General features: G+C 32.8%; 1 protein-coding gene across 3 annotated transcripts; it reads left to right on the top strand.

Annotated features, from left to right (window-relative positions):
- The first annotated feature begins 704 nt into the window (after positions 1-704).
- Positions 705-14771, top strand: LOC135832317 (synaptosomal-associated protein 29-like). Of its 3 annotated transcripts, none has more exons than XR_010556294.1 (6): positions 705-1149; positions 1337-1438; positions 1529-1715; positions 1789-1908; positions 1979-2199; positions 9631-14771. XR_010556294.1 is itself a non-coding variant. In XM_065345488.1 (5 exons), exons 1-5 carry the CDS (start codon positions 838-840, stop codon positions 2110-2112), a joined length of 855 nt encoding a protein of 284 aa, XP_065201560.1. In that variant the 5' UTR covers positions 707-837; the 3' UTR covers positions 2113-2412. The 3 variants fall into 3 exon arrangements, 1 of the variants encoding a protein (XP_065201560.1); XR_010556295.1 differs by lacking the exon at positions 9631-14771 and adding an exon at positions 2381-2412; XM_065345488.1 differs by lacking the exon at positions 9631-14771 and having other exon boundaries at positions 707-1149; positions 1979-2412.
- Positions 14772-21738: the final 6967 nt, after the last annotated feature.

The raw sequence follows: 21738 nt of genomic DNA, 5'->3' as shown, positions 1-21738 counted from the left end.
AGCACGATCGCAAAGCAATTCTCTATACGTAAATTTAGTTTTATTCAATGTGAAATAATGGAAATATAACATCGAATTTGAAATCGCCGAAGTTTGTGATAAAAAGTCCCGTTTTGATAAGCACCTAAGAGCACAGAATATCACTGACCAATCACGTACCACGAATGCTAGCGCGCTCTGGGGAACGTGGAGGTCCGAATTTTCAATTTTTCATTTTTCAAATTTTTCATTCAAATTAAAAATTTGATAAGATAAGAGCCGTGTTGGATCGGATCATCAGTGAACGGATGCAACGGATGCGTCAGAAAAAGAATCATTTAAGCCATCTAATATTGTGATTTGTTACGCATCCCGCGTTCAAAAAGAAAAATCGCTTTTGAAAATGTAAACAACACAGGCAGCTAACGCGCTCTCGGTGAGTGGCGAAGTGACTAGTATAAGGAACGCAGTTTATTATTTTTTTTTTTTTAAATTTAAAAATTTTCATTTTCTCAAAATAATATAACAGCAAGCAGCAACAGCTTTGTCAGCTTTTAGGGCTTAAAATCCATAAATTAGAATTTTAAAAAAATTGTAAAAGTTCTGAAAAAAATAAAAAAACTAAAAAGAGCGCGATTCTCTTAGCGTACCCTACCGGCAACGATTGATACTACAAGTCCTTCAATTTTGGGAAAATTTTGAGTCACCTCACCTGCATTATTCTTGTTGTGTTTTTCTCCTTTCATTCATTCATCTCTTTCAACATATTTATCTCATAGGGTTGTGTTCAGCAAATTTCAGTTGTGCGTTGAAGATTATGCAGTGGTTTTGCGAAATGAGTTTGTGAAAAAGCGCGGAATGATGAAGAAGCGATTTTCCTCGAGTTCGCGATCTGCAACTGCATACGAAGCCGATGACGACGTGGATGATGATACTTTTTTGAATGCATCAAGATCTTCGAAATCATTCGGCCCATATGGAAGAAACATGGGAATATCAACAGATTCTTCAAGTAAAGCTACTTATCAACAGAGATACGACAGTCTACAGGATCAGAAAACTCAATTACTCAATCGAAGGGCGGAAATTGAGAGCAGAACATTGGAATCCACTCACAGGTCTCTAAGTTTATTACGTGATTCCGAAGATGTTGGCATCGCTACTGCTGAAGTAAATCTCTCGTTTCACTACCTTTAAAAATACTGTAACTGCTTAATCATTGTAGCAAAATTCACAATTTGCCTGCGCTAATTGTGAACTTGAATACCTGATTCAATTAAATAGTTCGCATACGTAATTTCGTAAGCGGTCGATTGATGAGTACTATAAATTACACGTTTCCTGTTTATTTCTTCAGGAATTGAACAGGCAGAGAGAACAGCTTGAAAACACGGATGCACGTTTGAATGAAATAAATGAAAATTTGCACTCTAGCAGCAAACATATTCAGGGAATATCGGTAACTATACTGTTGGATTACCTATGTAACGCTACAGATTTTGTGTTCAAACATAGTGAATTAATTATTATTCATCGACTTCGATTGTAGAGCATTTTTGGTAGTCTAAAAAATTACTGGACAAGCAGAAAATCAACGGATGATAAAGAAAAAGAAGGACGCGCACCAGTAAGAACTCCAAGATCGGTGTCTATGGACGCTACTCCGAGATCACGTAGACATTTGCAAAATGCATTAGAACATGCTAGTACAAATATTGATGCAGATGAGCATCCAGGTACGATGCAACTATCTACGCTGAATCATAAGCTGCGAATGTTCTAACACTTGAATCTCTGTTTTGTTCGTAGCATTACGTATTAGAGGCATTTCTTCTAGTCAAAGTAAGTCTTCCACTGAGTCAGCCGATTTTCAAGATGCCCTGGATCGTAACTTAGATGAAATGGTTAATTCACTAGGACGACTCAAAGGTATGATTTTTTGTAAAATTATAGTTTACTCTGATATGCGATATTGATTTCATAATTTGTTTTGGCAAAGGTCTCGCCGAAGGCTTAGGTCAGGAATTGGATTCGCAGAATCATCTGTTGGAGGACGTTATCAGTAAAACTGAAAAGGCTGATATCAATATAGAAAGGCAAAACAAAGACATTAAACGTCTATTGAAAAAATAATACATACTTACCGGAGATTACTACTGCACACAACTTTAATTAATTTTATCGCTTTGGTGTCCCAGTCCTTTGTTATGCGCATCAAAGGTAAATTTTCATGTTTTTTACCATGTTGTTTAAGTTATTATGAAGATTCTTCCTCACATAATTCTATATTTCGTTATCTGCTGAAGTTGAAAACTTCAATATTAGCGTAGTTAATGTATTTTCTGGTTGCTTGTTTTTAAAAAACAATTAGTTTTATTACGTTTTTTGCGTTTGTGTGTAGTAAATACAAGCTTATGTGCTGTTGGTCCATCAGTTGCCTCGCTCATTACCATTTTATTTTTGTTCAAGCTTGTCAACTTGTTGAGTGTTTACTTGACAGTTGACTTGAGTATGTTACTGCAATAATAATATTTTCTAGTTAATTATTGAGTAAAAATAATTACTGGTAGTAGGTAAGTATGCTGTTGAAATGCAAAGATATCTTATTTCGATTGAATGAAACTATCGGTAATTTTATTTTATCTGATGATTTAAGCGTATTTCTCTAGAAAAATAGTAAATTCAAGTATGCCTCGTTCAGTTTATTGAATTAGTTTTTTATTTTATTTATGAGCTCTCACATCTGTTATAAAATCACTAGACTGTATTTTTTTGCTTTAATTTTTTAGATATTCATTTTTTTTTGTTACAAAAAATTAGCATAATTCATATTGTAGACTGTTAATAAAATGAATTATTCCCAAGTCGCGAGGAAAATTCCATTGAGTACATTTTTCTCTCAAAATTTCATAATTCATCGTTGAAAAAGTTGATAAATTTGCTTTGTTGGAAGGGTTAGATTTTTCTACCGGTAATTCGTCATGTTTCGAGTGCAAAACCAAATGAAAAAAATTGAAATAAAACTCCCTGCGGAGTTTGATAAACGAAAACTACAAGGATGCAATTCTTATATACTGAAACTTTCGATCGTTTGAGAAGTAGTCTAATCGCAATTTCAAGGCGAACAGAATTACTGCTACTTGTGAAAATATGTAGACATAATGAAAAAATCTCTTTAGAATTTAAAATTATTAACGAATAAAATGAGCCTCTTGTGATTCTAATTTTATTAATTTTCCATTATTTTCGGTAGTTGTTCGATTATTTTTAATTTGATTCGTACAGAAATACCTTTGTGACATTTTTCAAATGTTTCGTTGAAAAATCAATAAAGCATCGTGCACAACAAATTTATTTCCCTTATATTTCTCCTGAAACAAGTATTGACGTCTTCGCTAACTTTGCTTATACGCACGGTACCTACCTACCTATCTAATTTGTTTTCCTGTATTTCATCTCGATAAATCAAATGTTTTCGCTTTTTATAGTTTTATCATATTTTTAGAATTTCGAACCATTTCCTTTTCACCCTGGAAAAAATTTAACGCATTCTATCAGCATTTTTTTTTTTTTTTTAGTATAAAAACCCGATTATTCTTTATTAATTAATTTTTCACTTCGACGTTGTCTTTACGTAAAGAACGTGGGAATTGAAAACTTCAATCGGTGTCATTTCTAGATGAGAAAGGGAGCGCGGTAATTTGTTTGATTTCAAATTAAATTTCTAAAGCAACCTGTAATGAATTTTTCGCTGATTGAAGAAGAGTAAATACGAATAACGATTTATTTAGACGTGTACAATATTGAAGCTATGAGCTCAATTATTCACGGTGTTATGGAACAAGGTCTTCGATTTTTCCATCCAAACGAAGTTAATAAATGGAACGAGAGAAACACCAAGAAACATTTGGGAAATTTCTGTTCGAGAGTTCAATTACGTCGTTGGATTTCTTCAATTTTCATTGATTTTGCAAATATTTACACTTTATTACAAATTTATTGGTTTCTAAACGATTCATTCTGTAAAATTACCTCATCTTTTACCTCTATATAAATGTTTACATCTGCTGAACCGTTTTTTCGCGCACGTAAACATCGTACTAGTACCTTTTTTACGAGTAGTATTTATTTTTTTTCTCTCATAACACGCGATAAATTTAAAGGCATGCATAGAATGAAAAATTTAGAAAATTACCAACATCTCGATGTTTCAAATTCGCAATTTTGTTAGGTAGATAGGTAAGTGTACGCTTCGTTCTGAATGTACATAGTAAGCAATAAGCATTTAAAAAGGGATTTACGAGTAAAAAGTCTAATGGAAAAAATAAAATGTTTTCTGCAGAACCTATCAAATTGTTTCTTGCTTTTATTTTTCATTATGTCCCTCAATTTCTCGTCTTCTATTCGTCGCGGGATTATATTCAGCTCGTGTCTTGTAATATTTTATTTATCTGACCATCAAATCATACTCTATTAGTGATATGGGATTTCTTTGAACGTTTTCGAAACTATCCCGACGTTTTTTGGAATCTTCAGTAATACTTATTTCTCAATGTGTGATGTGTGATTATCACTCAGAAATATCTTTCAAAGTTATCAGGTAACAATGAACGTCGCTTTTTGACAAAAACATTAGTAGCCTATTCGTAATTAATTACATGGAAATTCCCCCAACTACATTATTAAATTTATGATTGGAACGTTAACGTATACCTTGGAACTCTTGAAAATTTGCCTGCCTTGTGGAATGCTGAACTGCTCCTTGTTCTTCGGCGTAATTGGCAACACCTATAAATCTTATTTATTTTCCTTCATGGATGATATGAAATCACGAGAGTATTTTTATTTTTAAAAAAAATCGATATCACTCATTATTATAATTGCGCAAGAATTTCGCGAGCTGTACTTTCAATATTATTTCATTTTAATAGTACGAATTACGAGTAATTGTAAAAACACTTCTAAAATTATCACTGCTGTTGAAACACACATTTACAATTCATACAGATGATAGCACTTTGCGAAAACTTTTCATTTCCTTTGTCTATACTGGCACTTCGTCGAACGATCGTCCATTTTTCATAATTGTTACCTAGGTACTTATTTATATTCGCGGATTTCCGAAACGTCTCGTATGTCTTCATCTGGAATAGATGCTTACATTTTGCAGTAAATTCAAGTCTTTTTCGTAATCAATCTAGATATTTTTCGTACGCTAATGATATTTTTCTCTGATTTCGTGGCTACCCAGAAAAATGTGGCAAGGTATATGAAATCCTACCTTGATTCTACGTTGATCACCGATTAATGAGCTCTTACAATGGAAAAATACTTGGTTGAATATTGTTTGTTTTTATCATTTATCGACGAGAGACTTGTTAAATTCCATCTTGCTTTCCACAATTAATTACATTTAATGCAATATGTTTCAAAGAACCGATTGGTGTAACTATCACGTGTCGAAAATCAAACGTGTTCGTATAAAATCATCGTAAATGCCACGAATTACATTTTGTGATCAGAAGTGGAAATGTACCTTGTGTTATGCAATAATTAGTTTTGAAAAATCGACGAGAAATAAGAGGTTAAATGGGCTTGACAAGTGAACAAAATCTAGTCTAGTAACTACGTATAATCTTTGTTCGTTAGATAAATTCAAGTTACGTATACGTTAAATAGATTATTTGCGAAGCACATTATACATAGAATTATCAAGTGAAAACGTACCTGTGCAAGGTACAGCTTGAAGTTCATGTTTAACTAGAATTTTATTTCCGTTAAATTTTATTCGCTAGACGTAGGATTTTTCTTCAGAATACCTCTTGCTTTATGAGAGAAATTATATTGAGGAAGGGAATAGGGTACTGGTATGAATGAGAAATTTCCAAAAACTTGATCTGAAAAATTAAATTTTGATTTTGGAATAGGTGGGTAATTGAAGCAAATTTGGTTAGGGCCCGGTGGTGTCACGTATTCTGATTTTTTTGGTAAGACATGAAGTCTGAACCTTTTTCAAGTTCTTCCACTCCGAAAATGAAATGTCGCATGATATTTTAGGGCACGCAGTTGTCTTTTCCCATCCTATATGAGACGAAATTGACTCTAAATGAAGGGCTAATTGTGAAAGTCGCCTTAGTCAGCAGTGATTTTTGTACAAATCAATGAAAACGTTGTTGTCCTGCTTCAGTGATAATGTAAAAACAAAAACTTCATGGTCAAGTATTAAAAAAACATCTTCAACTATCCCGGAATGCATTACAATACTCATTTTTCCCTTTAAAATTGTTTAAATATGAAAAAAAAAATGTTTAAAGTTGTGTGAACAAAAAAATGACTAAGGCGACTTTTACAATTAGCCCTTCAAATATATCCTCCACTGCATGAAAAATTGCTAGTTATCATTTATTATCATTTTCTTCATCGTTAGCTGTTTTTTCGTGATTCTTCAAATAATTAAAAGCTGATTATCTCAAATCTGCTCTGTACTTACTCGTATTAAACGATTGCGATTCCTTGCGGTAAGAGTAAGAGCTGCATCAAGAATCATTTCATCCTTTATTTATTACATTTTTTGTGGATATTTCTGAATGTTTTTTTTTCTGTTGAATTTTTTACTTTCGTGTACCAAAAAAATATCTCAAAACACTCCCCTCCCCCTCCTCACCGCATTGATACCTAATGACCAGTTTCGCCTTTTCTCCCTCTTTCATCGATTTCTTTTGTGATCGATTTTTTTTTTGTTAATTTATCTTTTATCGAGCAAAGTCGAGGGAAAAAATCCATCATTTCATCCTTGTTTTTGAATTTCGGAGAAATCGTTTTTTTTTTTTAAGAAAAAAAAATCTTGCGAGTCCAAAAAAATGGTCACCATTTCACCCTTGTTTTAAAGTTAGGAGAAATTGCTCTTTTTAAAAAGATCTCTGAATCACACTCATGTCAAACAATGTAAAGGAATTTCTCCATTATATGCTGTCTATTTACTTTTTTTGCGAATGATTTGCGGAGTTTTTGCCTTTCTTCAATGAATAAAGGAATAGGCACGATTTTAGATCTTTTTCTGTCATACCTAGAATCTTTTATGTTCGCTTGGTTTATAAACTAACCTAAATACCACGCAATGCCTAATGGTAATCATGTATAACCCCTCGCTATATCATTGTTAATTTATACCCTTAACTTACTGTATCCACTACATACAAAGCACAACCGACTTAAAAAAAAAAAAAAAAAAAAAAAAAAAAAAAAAAAGCGTTTTTGCGAATGAAACGCTATGATACAAAAGATACTATAATCAGCCCAGACCGTGTGCGATGGTGAGCCGTATGTTTAAACGTTTATAGGTAGGTAAAGGTATTGGTATTAGGTAAGGTACTTAGATAGTAGGTATGCACAAGTGGAAAAAATACCACAAAACAAACGTCAACTTTTTTCAGACCAGTAAAATCGCACCGCCGTTATAAATTTTTGTTAACACATTTCAAAGATTTCCTCGTTTTTTGTTGAAATTAACCATGGACCTATAAAAAAACACTTCCGTTTTATTCCACATTTACCTACCTTCACGTTTTATACGTTATCCAATACCCAACTGTGCCTTCATTTTGGCAAATGGTATGCAACATTTTCGCTTTATTTGTGTATAACGGATTTCAAAACGGATAGAATTTTTTGCTTGATTGAATCACCTATACATATACTCGTAGTACATATATATGTGTTCGCTTAAATCGCCCGTTTTTCAGTTCCTTTTGATTTTTTCATTATTTTTTACCGCGTATTTTTATGAGTTTTCCCTGCTGCTCGAATTTCAAATAGCGAAATAACCCATACATAATTATGTTGAATGAATTTATAGCTACCTACCTTTCTACCTACCCACGTTCGTTGTCAGGTTTAAAAAAAACTTCCTTTATTATAAACTCGCGATTGTTTTTTTGTTATTTCCATATTTCGTTCATTTCGAATCATGAAAACGTGAATAGGTCACCTGCATGAAAATAACGATTAAAGGCTGTCCTTTCACCTAAATATCAAGAATAATACCTGCTTGTCTGGTTTCCAATTTTTAATAGGTAGACATTTTTGAGTAATGTTTTTTGATAACATTAACCGGCTTTTTGATTAGCGGATTCTACTGCACATACATAGGCACTTTCATTAAAAGTAAGCTCTAAAAAATGTTCATAATTTACATTTACTTTACTTACATAGATTTTTCATATTTTGGAGAAATCCTCTTTCGCGTGTTTTTCCATTTTAATTAAATTTTTCATAAAAATTCTTTAATTTTATTAGGTATAACTGTTGAAAGTTCAATTATTTTTCTCCAATTTCTCAAAAAAAAAAAGAGGAGAGAGAGAGAGAGAGAAGTTAGTATTATGCTCAAAAATCGAAGCAGTAGGTATATTTTGGTTTGGTAGGGAGGTATTGCACAATGTACATATAAGCAAACCTTTTTTCCTGAGCTTTGAAATTTCTGGAAAAAAAATAAAAATTGAATTCTTTCTTGTTCTTAAAGAAAAAAATTGATGTTAAAAAAAATTGAAAAAGAACCTTAACATTTGGCAAAATAATAATAATCTTTTAATAGGTAGGTATTCATTAAAATGCCAAAAAATTGAATTATTTTTTCATTTGAAAAAAATAAAAAAAATAATCATAATTGAAAATAAAAGTAAACAGATAAGCTCTAAAGTACCTACCTATATTTTTCTCAGTTTTGAAATTTCAACAAAAAAATCCCAACTATTCATGCCTATTTTAAAAGAAAAAATGAATTTTCTAGAATATTGAAAAAGTAATCATTTGACAAACTACTCGTCACTAATTATCTTTTGATTTTTCACTGAAATACCAAAGAATTAAATCATTTTTCTATTTTGAAAAAGAAATTAAAAAATTAAAAACAAAAAATTTGTAAATTTGAGACAATTTTAGTTACAATGTAATCCACTTAAGAATGAAAATAAGTATTTTGATTATGTTGTCAAAATGACAGGAAATAGCTCGTACGTAGCCGGTAGGTACCTTTTTCTCTGATACCTATTAAAAAATAAAATATTAATCATTTTTTTCAACACCGAAAAACTAACAAAAAATTGAAACATTGAGAAAAAGGCCCTAAAACAACAAGTTGTTTGACGAATGCAGTTATGTTAAAAATTAGTTGGTAGGTAGAGGTACTCAATTTTAATTGTCATTATGAATGCAATGACGAATTGAAACAACATGTTTTCGTTTTTGGCAGAAAAAAATGCTTCACCTCTCGCTTTATCAAGCATAACATCTGCATCGGATCTAGCTGAAAGGTCTCGCAACAATAATTTTTCAAGTGAAATTAAATTCCCGAATTTTAATTTCCGCTTAATCTTCATCTGCTACCCAAAGCTTTCATTTAATTTTGGAAGTAGGTAAATCTTGATTGATTTAATAGTTTTCGCAGAATCCTAATAATTGTTCGCGTTAATGAAAAACAATAAATATCAATATCCATCTTTAATTTGATGGAAAATTGTGAAGGGAAGGGAATTTTATGAAGAACCCTGCGTTCGTCATGTAGGCAGTATCCTGATATCTGATTTATTCTAAAGTAGTTACCTACCCATTCAACGAAGAAATTGTAGAAATTACTTTTATTTATTTTTTTTACAGGTGTGTATTTTTGCTTCGTATCACGCGTATTTGTAGTAAAATTTAGATATGTATGTATGTTTCCGGTGGTCTTCAGAAGCAGATGTACCTACCTACCTACATAATCGTAAGTAGAATTCCTATTAGTCCATGTCAAAGTTAGCGATTGTCATGAGAATAACCAACATTTCTTGCTATATGTGTTTGATAATTTTATGTAATTACGAGTAGATATCCTTCTTTCTTCTGCTAGGTAGTAAGATATTTATAAAAATTGATTGTGAGAACAATAACTGAAAAGAATTCCTTTATTGTGCATTTTATCACAGATATTTGTATGAATTATGTCTTCCGATATAGGTAATATTATTACTATATATACTTAGTTTTAATACATTTAGGATATAAGCTTGATATCATTCGAGAATATCGTAGTTAATTGAAACAAGGTAGCTAGTACACCAAACTTCGAAAAAAAATCACAAAAACATAAAAAATTATTAAAGATACCTACACATACTGTGCATTAATTACAAACGCGTCTCGTCTAGAGCGATTATTTATACATCATTTACATAGGGTTGTTATCTTATTGATCCCGATGAAGACTTCAAATTTTCACAAAATGACTGGTAACTGATTAGAAATAACTAGGTAGCATAACAAATGAATCCAGCTTTGAAATTTTATAGCTGCTGATAAGCTCACGACTTGTTTTGATGAATTATACAGTAGACTTCCAATTAATCGAGGTTATCGACACAGGGAACTCGGATAGGTACCCCGCAAAATATAAAATCAAGCGTGTATTTTTACACGAAAAAAACTGGAAAAAGTGCGTCATGTAGAAAACGAGCAGTAATTTTGGCAGAGAAAAATAAGAATGATCAATGATTTCAGCTATAAAAATGTATTTTTTTCAAAATAAGAAATGTTTTCAACTAGAAGTTGATTGAAAGATTACTGTAAACCTGCATCTTTTACAAATTGATGCTCACTAGCTTTTCAAAAGTAGGTACCTATGTATTTTTTTAAAAATATTTTGTAGAAAGTGAAGTCGAAATTTTGGTTCCTATAATAATTTTTAAATGAACTTTGCTTTCCAAGACTCAAATTTGATTACCACGCGTAATTTTTGTAATTTTTCCAAAAAAATTGCACAGAGAATAGAAATTTACTGAGCAAGTGACAATAAAATAATTCGATGTTACCGATTTTTGTTTTTATTGTATTATTTTTGAGAGATTGAATAAATTTGATTAATATAATTAGAAGTACCTACATTCATAGACACATTTCCTAATTATTTATAATTGTTTGTTCAATATTAATCGCCTAAGTTTTGTGTGTATTTCTTCTTTTTTTTTTGGAAAAAAAAATCTCGTGACTTGACAGTTGGATTGAGTAGATATCTCTACCTAATAAATATTGAGACAGAATCATTCGGAAAATTTTCACACTAATTTTCAGTCAGCCATTTCGACTTATTTTTCTGTACCTTCCAATCCAACACATGCGGCTAAAATGCCAACTTGACAATAATTGAACTCAAAACAATGTTAGAGTAAACCTTACTTATAATCGACTCTCTTTCCATTCATTATAACCTGTCACGGCTGTCACTGGGCTATCGATATCGATACGCAGTAGGTATTGTTGTTTCATTTGGAATGAAAATACTTGTACAAGTATGTCTAACGTAGGTAGGTCTCTGTGTATAATCTTGAAAAAATACTCTAAACATTACTAAATTTCAAACTCACGTTTGCAATTGTTCTTCTGCGTTGAAGAGCTCTTCACAAAGATTTCTTTTGAAACTAACTATAGGTATCGATTTCGTTTGGCAACAAATTCACTGAAAATACATACGATGAAGATTGGTAGATATTAGATATTTTGTACATCTCCAACAGTCAAGTTCGAGGAATTATTATCATAATTAAGTGTGCCTATTTACCTTTTTGCCTTTATGTTTTCTAGCTTATCGGAATGTCAATTTTTACCGGTCCTTCCGTAATTCTATTTGTCTTGCGTTTACTCGTATTTTTCACTGGTCTAACGTTATTATTATATCGCAGAGCATTGGTAGTTGGTTGTACTGTACTGATTTCACCGGTGTCTTCTTGAATATCTTTTTTATTGCGTACGAAGATTTCTTCATCTTCGTTGATTGAATTAGTCTTCAAATTTAGTCTTGCTAGGATGAAATCGTATTGGTTATTTAGGCTGATACGAATAATTTGCAGACATCTTCTGTCATAGTTCATCAAGTAACCAGGTGGGCACCCGAATGTAGGCGCGATAAAAACTGATTTGGGTACCATTTTGCGAGACGTTGGGTCGTCTTCGAAGTCGGTTGCGATTCTAGATTTACGAATGCTGGCAGTGTGCCTTGGTTGCCATAATGTTGAGAATATCATTAAACTTATTGTGAGGTAGACGATGCAAGAATCCATGAGTGTGCTGAAAAAGAAAAAAATTGAATTGATTAAAATTCAAAATCCTGTTTCACAAAACTAAAAAATAATAATAATAAAAAAAAAACAAGAACTTTTTTTTTGAAAAGTAGCCACGTAAACATATTGAATATTCTATACCTTTCAAAAATATTTTTACATTTTTTAACCAACAGAAATTCATTTTTTAAAATAAAGTCTTCCGATCATCACTTCAGTAGGCTTTAAAATCAAAACATTCAATTAGGTACAAGTGTCTAAGTAAGTATGTACTTGAAAAAACAAAGAAACTGAAGTTGACTTTTTGCTCTATTTTTTCAGAAACTGAAACGTATAACAACGCTGAATCCTATTCATTATCATTAACGACGTGTTTAAAATAACTTAACTCATCTCCTCGCATAAAATTTTAGTAGCTAGATATTTATTTTTTTTTTAATGGATAGGAACGTTTCAAAATGGACATACCTACTTTGCCTTTTTTTGGATAACTGAGTAAGTACAAATTATCTCTCAGGTAGTGCTATTTTTTCATTTTTACCATTTTATAAACTGGGTCTTGTTATGGTGAAAAAATTAAGAAACAAATTTACGAGTACCTACCTATGCTAGCAGTGTGTTCGATTTGGCTTGATTCAGTCACCTACATATGTATTTTAAACGGGCAAGTTCGCTACCTGATCACCCCTTTAGTAATGCTCAAGAAACGACATTATGTAGGGACTATTAATTTTCAGCAAAGTAAAGATACTTTAAGAAACCTTAACAGGGTATCTGTAGTGGTGAAAAATCACCTTCATTAAAAACTCAAATGTTTAGAATACTTGGTTTCATTTTTTCCGTTGAATTTCCAATCAATTTTTGACCCTACCTCAAACACAAAACATAATGAATGGAGAAATTGTTTTTATATTATTTAAAATACCAAAAGAGACCTACAAGTATTTGATTTATTACGCTCATTCTCTAGAGAAAAAAAAAATCAAAATTTGTTTAGAATATTTTGAGCTTAGATAAGTATAGTAAGTACCTATTTCATTAAAGTGCTTAAGAAAAAAGTGAAATGACTCATTGATGTACCAAGAAAATAAATTTCATTACCTTTGAGGAGATTTCTAAGAATTTTTGTAGTTGATTTTAAATTTTATCTTTTTTTAAAATTTTGCCGTAATAAAAAATAAAAATAATTTCCGAAGCTACATAAGTAGGTACAATAAAAAAGTCAGAAACAAAAATTAGGTATAATTTTAAACAAAATTTGGGTACCTTGGTAATGATTAATGAAAAATGAATTTTGAAGAAACTTGTTATCTTTTGAATATCCTTTGCATCTCAGGGACTCAGGGTCATCATTTCACTTTGGAACTCCCATCAAAATTCCTCTTATCACATCAACTTCATCAATTTTTATTTAGAAATTCAACTGATTTTTTTATTCGTTAATTCGTCATCGCACGTATTAATTTGGGAATCATTTTATCGACACGATCACACTGTACAGAAAAATTTACCTGTATCAAATCGATATTCCACAAAAAGTAATGAGTACAACTTAGGTATTTCAATCTTTTCATGAAAGATTCACTACAACTCGCGTTAGGTATCTTATTTTTAAAACACTTGAAAAAAAAAATCGCCGCGATTTCGAGGTGTTCACATTTTCAATACTTGTTGACAACTGAGCTGAAAAACTAGTTTAACCTTGTCGCCGTCTATCATAGTGTTAAGGGGTGGGTTTACTTTGCAGTTACCTAGGAGTAACATATTTTGTAACAGCACAAAGGTTGAGTCATAATAGAACCTGTTCAAATGAAGGGAGGGTTAGAAACGAAAGAATTAAGTAAACAATTATCTACTGATAGTTTGTCGCTAAAGCAAACTAAGACGAGTATAATGATAGGTCATTTGAAAATTTAACTTGATGTAAACTCTCGAGGCATTTCGATTTTATCGCTGTCAAATTACACATACTGTATATTTCGATGATTTCCAATCAATTACATGGGAGATGAATGAAAATTAGTCAGCAATAATGTACCTATGATTTGTGTTTAAATTCAAAAATACCTGAAGACGGGGAGGGTATAAATTGTTTGATTAAATAGGTACGTTCTTAATTTGTACGCTTTGAACCGTGCAGAAATGGATAACTGGTAAGGGCACGTGGTTTAGTGCTATTTTTACAGACTCACGTGCCATCGATTCTGAATAATCTCAGCGTAGTTATATAATTTGTTATCTTTTGAATTGAGAATTTATGGTATTTTATCGTTGACTTTTCTAAATAGGTACGTTGATAAAAAAGCACCTCCACCTATTTAGACGGTTCATTTCTATTCAATACGATTTTCACCAGTATACCTACACCTATACCTACTTATTTACTGCTATACCGAAGTACGTAGGTACAAAAATAAGGTATATAATTATACCATCGCTGTATGAATATCATAGACCAATTTTTTTCTCGCTTTTTCTCGCTTCTGTGATTTTATTTATTTTTTTCTTTTTATACTATTTTCTTCTATTTTATGTAGGTAATGAAACCCTTTCCTTTCAATGGTCAATTCTTCATTCCATGTCAATTCTATTTTATGTTTATCTGTGTGACTGTTTTAAAACATTTATTTGCTGATTAATTAATTTTAAGCTGTGTTTTTCTGTACAATCATTTTTATGTTACCTTCAATAAATGTGTGTCAATTATCACGTTTTTGGTTCTTTAGACTGATGATATCTCCTATGATTTAGTCCTAGAAAATTTTCCGTATTTCATTCAAAAGTATCGTGAACCCCTAAAAAAATTTTCTGCCAAATATTTTGGTTGGTCACAGTGAATGATAATAATGATAGCATATGATTGGTTGTCGTTGTTGGACTGAGATGATCACTTTCCATCAAGCATATGAGGAGCGGTATTCCAAACACTTCATCCACCAGATACCGCTAAAAAAAAATTCAATAAAAATGGACAAAATGCGTTTTGGAAGACTTTTTTTTTTAAACGCAATTCGAAAAAAATGGATCAAGGGCATTTTGGAATATCGCTCCTCATATGCATCTATTTTACGTTGGCAACTCGTATTTTTAATGAAAAACATTCTCTGGGGTTCACGATATTTCTGTCCACCCGGTACATCAGTACCTACCTAAGCAAATTATTCGGAAGTACTAGGTACCTGTAATATATTCTATCAAAGGAAGAAATGAATTCAACTAGGTGGTGATCGAGGCTATGATTTCGCATGAGTTTAAAGTTCAATAGGAAGCTAAAAGGTGGAAATTATTTGAACTTTGGTGTTAACAGAGGAACGATAACGTAGGTCAATTTTTTATTATCAACCATCTCTTATTTAGCTGTGTGGTCTGACTCTGTGAACAAAAATGTAACGTGTGTGTATTGAAAATGATAGAATACTTACCTACCTATGTGTCGGTTATCAAATTTCATGAACCACGAAGAAACATTTATATAATCTACGTTTTATTCCAATGATAATGATTTCGAAGTAATCGATTCCTCGAATTATCGAATAAACAATAAATTTTTTAATGGAATTTCCCGAAATATACCTAATTGTGAGAAAATGAAGTATCGGAGGTTATTTTTTTTTTGATAATATTTCGTTCAAATACTGGCGCCGAGCTTTATACAAATTTTTAAGTAGGTAGGTAGATAGGTAGGTATTTCAAAAATGAAGGTACATATTTGCGGAGATGTTTCACTTATTATAAAGAGAAAATGTAGGTTACGTTTCGATTATAAATTTAGATCGCTTATGCAATTGTATCAGAAATTGACGTGATAGATAGGTACGTATTACGCAATAAAAGCGAAAGAAATAAAATCACATGTACCTATTTTTCATAATTTGTTTACGCACTACATGTACATTGGCTTAGATTCTGCTGCTTATTGTTCTACGTTAGGTAGGTGTACCTAAATAATCCAAAATAGTACAAAAAAATTAATCGAGAGTTCATCGAACCTATCTTTTGAATGTTCTATCTTCGATTTAATTGGTATAGGTAATCTAATTACAGAAAATAGGAAGGGAAGGAAACATCAGCCAAAATTAAAGGTTTAAAAAAGGCTGTAAGTAGGAAAAGTAGCTAACCTAGTTTGTTTCAGCCAACCTGCAAAAATAGCCACTGTTGTGTCGCCACTGCGCCTAGACCTATACTTGTGGTTGTACAATCAGATCTTGTTGAAACGTGAAAATTTAAACAGCAGGTTTAGCCAAAAATCAAAAACCTACAACGATCAACAGAGGAGGATAGAATAATACTTAGGTACTTCTGAATTGCTTTATGCATGGCTGTTCGTTTCGTGGCGTGCGAGACATTTGAAATTAATGGATACGAGTCTGTATATTTGTGGTTTACTGATAGGTATATGTAGGTACCTAACCTTACTACCTGCTAGTGCATTGCTAAAAAAAAAAAAAATTGAAAATGAACAGTTTCTATTTGCGTTGGTATCCTTTTTTTATAATGCCGTAGCTAACGTAATAAGTAAATAGGTAGATATTTCCGTGTATCATGATACGAGTACTTAGCAATCTAGCTATGAATGAGTGTGAAGAACTTCTCCAAATTTCATAACTCATCACTTCAAGTTCATTAATTTACTTAGGTAATTAATAGTATGATCCGAGTCCGACGTTCTTGATGAGAATGCCTGTGAAAGTGACATTTCTGACCAACTTTCTTGATTTTTGAATACATAATTGAACAAAATTTTATCTCAGCGCCACATTGGGTTGAAATTGAAAATTGCTCGTCAAAAGAAAAAAAGTTCATACATTGTAAAGACTGTTTTGAACTTTTACTTGCACCTGCGGTGCTAATGTCTTACATGGTCTAACTTCACCCTTACGACCTAATTAGACCTATACCTAGTGCCAAGCACAGGTAGGCACTGGCGATTTACCGCCTCGTATACCTACTCTTCGGAAATGATATGAAATATAAAATTATGCATATAGAGAAATATGAATATAATGAATACTCGGTCGACTATAACGTTACATTAGCTTTATTGTTAATTAAGCACTGTATTGTACATAGTCTGATTATATTACGTAAATAGAATTACGATTTGAATAAAGGAAGCGAGTACAAGTAGTCGCAAATGTGTGTTGAAAACACCACCCAGGGGAGAAGGGCATTTATGCCGGATAGGGCAGGTCTGACATAAATGACTCTAAGAAGAGAATTTAGAGATGCTGCAGTTCATCTCTTGAGTAACCACGATCCGATCCGATGGTCCATTACGTAAAAGATATTCCATATCCCAGTAATTATAAGGTGGAAAGTACGTGCTCCATACGTCGAACGTACTGATAGGGCTCCGCACCTCGACCTATCTATCGAATGGAAACTAAGCTCTCGCTTAGTGAGTCCGTGATTGACTGAAGTTGTGATCGGATAACGTGAAACACTTCACTGACGCGAACTAAACCGCTAGATAGCGTGGTTACGTAAGAGAGCTGAGCGAAAGGTAGAAGGAGAACAATTTTCCCTCACCTAAGCGACGGAAAATGGCGCAATTCCTCCCTTTACATTGCCCCGAGTGATTACTTATAGAAATATGTAACCACTCTATCAACTAAAAAGGGAGAATGACCTAAGTGCCCTATCCTTTGCCCCGGGTGTTTACATGTTGCTATTGAAATAAATAAAATAAACAAAATAATAAAATAAACATCTTCTTATCAACTAGTGATACAGTAAAAAGCAGTAATAATAAAAAAAATGTAGAAGAAGAAGTGAAAAAAAAATGTATCCAACTTCTGGAAAAATTAAAGATTATAAATGTAAAATAAAGTGAAGTAATATCTAAACAGTATATCTGTATAAAATAAAGAAAAGTCACATTATATCGTATGAATCAAAGTACCGAAGGAAAATCAAAAGTGCTTAATGGACATACATTAGTGATGAAAACTATTGACTATTACAGTATGTATAAATTTTGTACGTTATTACGTTATTCTATTCTATGGTTAACATGAATTTATTTATTGTTTCAGGTTCCATGTGATGAGCTGTAGTTCGAGTTCATGTTGCAATGTCTGTTTCATTTCGGGAAGTATGAATTACGTAAGATTGGTAAGGTTCTAGATTTTCGATACTTTGTAACGTGATTTCGTATTTACAGATGTTTACTCAGCAAGAAGAGGTAGTAAACCCAAGACAGCCTCCAGAATGATGCGGTGATCAAGGAAAGGACATTTATCGACTATCTTTTCCGGTAACGTTCGGTCTAGTATGCTTTCAAGCTGTTTTATATAGTTTGTATTATGTGTGTCTTTCTTCGAAATGCTGATAGCTTCTAGCCAATTTCTAAATTTCTTCGTCTTGTCACTATGTACCGTGTGTTTTATAGGTGGTATGACATAGATTTTCTTTACGCCCGAAGTACTCAACGTCTTGATCAGCGCATTAAAATCGTCTCTCAATTTTTCTTCGTTGGCGTTTTCATGAAGATCTTTATGACCTATCGATATCAGCACCTTTTTAGGTAATTTTGTTACGTTTTTTGAAATTGATCTATTTAGATCTGTTGTTGATATAAAACCATTTACGTAATCGTTATATTCTAATTTTTCGGTATAAGCTTGATCACCGTCTATCGCAAAATGGACCATTTGATGTATCAGGCCATCGCCCAGCATCCAGTACTGTTGCAAAAAGAAGATAGTCTCCGTTCCTTTATTTCGTAACGTAAGTGTAGCTCCGGTTGTGTACAGGTTATATCGGAACTTCCTACACGTCGAACCGAATTCATCAGGTATGGATGTTTTTAGTGTCATCCTTCTGATTTCCTCTTGGAAAATCTTTCTGGTTACCGGTAAATGAACGACTTGTTCTTTTTTGTCATAGGTCGAGATTGTTAGTCGATTTCGGTAATTTTTTACGTCACGAATCGCTCCAAAATGTCCTGGCTTGAGAGGGCTACGAGTTTGGTTGTTATCTATAATGGACTCGAACTTATTTTGTTCATATTTCGTTCTATATCGATTGATAGCATTTCGTCGGTGAGTATTACGTAAAGGCGTTCTTGGTACATATCGTGAACCTGATGGCTTAAGTATTACTTTTAGATTTTTTGTATTAATCGGTTTTCTTTCAGGAGACTTGCGGCGTATTTGAATCATAGTTTTGCTGGTTTTGGTTGGCGATGATAGTTTTTTCGGTGGTGGTTTCTTCGGTGAAGATTTAGCAGGTAATGTTGCTGTTTTCGTAATAGTTGATTTAACCAGCGGAATTTTGAATTCACCTGTTTTTTCTTTTTGTAGGTGTTCGTGTTTCCAATTCGTATCCTCGTCCGATGTGTCTTCGTATTTCGGTTCGAATTGCGATTCATCGATTTCTTTTTCGTTAGATGTTGATTCTGCCGGGTTCTGTTCTTCATCGCTTAAAGGTTGTATAAATTCATCGATCGGATTGTCATACTTGTGTTCCGGTGTTACGTTATCGATTGGTTCACATTTTTTCAGGTATATGATTTTTTCTACTGATGCTTTTACTCGATCATTTAGATGTTCTACGTCAGAGTTTAATTTAGCGACTTCGTTCATATAATCGTTATTTTCTATTTTCAGCTCTTGGTTCTCTTTGCGTAACTTCCATAGTTGTTCTACTAAAGTCGCCGGTGACGTTGAATCATCTTTTACGGTCGTAATTTGGATGTTATTTGCTTGTATCTCGACGTCAGATGCAAGAATCAGTGATGTATTGCAGTTAGAGAATACGCATTTTTCAGTCCCGGGTGCGTAAGCCATATACAGATTGGTTAGACATTTTTCGTGATAGATATGTCTACACGAAGTTAGCTTTAATTTCGTATTTGTCCGGTCTTGGTCTGGGCCTTGCCCAAGTGATTTGTTGCAGCTTGAACAAGTAATGATGTTTACTCGTATTGCTTCCATTTTCTTCCTAGTTGGTTCAGAATACGGCTTTTCTTCCATGAATTACGTTACGAAAATGAAATCTGGAGCCCAGGATTGAACGGAACTGGATACGCTTGGAAATAATCGAATTCGGATTACGTAAGATGAAGGTTTTTCTTTGGCCAAGCACGACGATTTGCCACATGTGTCAGAGAATCTGTTGGACGTTTTATATTGTAATCCATTGTACTTTATACGTATTATGCTTGTGTATTATTTTGTACTTACGTGTAACTGCTATCTGGTTGGATAATTTTCAATGTAATTGTTTTTAACACTTCTTGACAACGTTAAGTTTTTTAATCTTACCACAATGTTATATCTTTACGCAATGAGATATGATTTCCTGCTTTAAATGTCGAATGTAAAACCATTACCTGTGATTTTGTTTTTCACGTTATTTCTTGTTTAACGACTGTATCTTTACTCGAATACTTTGTACCTTTTCTCTGTGTGTTGCTTGAATTGTACTAACGGATGAGATTGCTCTTTTTTAATAAATGAAATCTGCTCTTACGGTGATAGAATTTATTTTATTCCTTATGAAATAGGTAACGAGTAAAAATAAAAAAAAAATCATTCGATATATACTTAGGACATTAGTAAGGAACATCGTTAAAACTTCCACGACTGCTGGAGTTATTAGATGCGTTACGTTATTTTGATAATTACTATATTAGTAGTACACATACCAAATATTTAATATGAAACATCGCATAGTTTTCTCCACAACTGCTAGAAATGCTTAGCTGTTACGTTATTTGATACGTCGATCATGAACACATTATCGTATGGGTTTACACGATATATTCTCATTTTGGATATAATTTATTACGTTAGTTATGCATTACGTAATGTCTCGATACCGATGCGTTCTTCGTATTCTCTGTATCTTTCTTCTGTTATCGTATCAGGTTGTTCGGGTACTTGAGTCAGGAATAATTCGCTTTCATCGTGTATATCTGTTGCTATCAAAGAAACCATTTCATAGTTCGCCGTGTATGTTGGGAAGATATTTTCTTGACGATCTATAAAATATGGGATCGGGTGCTTCTGGTATAATTCTTCGAACTGCTCCATATAAATAAGATCTGCGCCTTTTATCTTCACCGCCTCTTCCTTTAACCATTTATTAAACTGCTCTGCTTTTAGCGCATATTTCTCCATGGCCGCATAGGAATAGATCATGGGTATCAGTAGAATCCTCTTGGCACCTTTGCTGATCATTAGGTGTAGTAGTTGCTTCGTGTTTTTTATTACGTTACGATAAATTTCTTTTCTGACGTCGTGGTTTCCGATGGAGACTGCTAACATGGGAGGCAATTGTCTAATAGCATGTATGAGATGGTTTTTTAGTTTCTTCGGGGATAGCGTGCCTGTCAGTAATAACGAATTCATCATAGTTGTGCGTAGAGGCTTGTTTTCGTATAGGCCTTCCCAAGCCATGGCACAGAGTGCCCCGTCGCCGACCATCATATAATTTCCCATGAAATAGCATTTAACGTTATATCCGCGAGGGTGTTTGTACGTATATTGGGTGATAAAATCGGTTTGAATTTTATCGGTAAATCGCTCAGAATATCGTGTTGTTACGTCACTGTTGAAATAAAATCCTTTCTTGAAGCATTCTCTTCGTAATTCGTTGATGTTATATTCGATCGGTATGTCGTAGGTTTTTCTGTTGTGCATTACCATCGGTCTTATTTCAATCGGAT

The sequence above is a fragment of the Planococcus citri genome, chromosome 1 (assembly GCF_950023065.1).
Source record: "Planococcus citri chromosome 1, ihPlaCitr1.1, whole genome shotgun sequence".
NCBI classification, from domain to species: Eukaryota; Metazoa; Arthropoda; class Insecta; order Hemiptera; family Pseudococcidae; genus Planococcus; species Planococcus citri.
The sequence above is the reverse complement of the archived record's forward strand: the minus strand, read 5'-3'. Positions and strand labels throughout refer to the sequence as shown.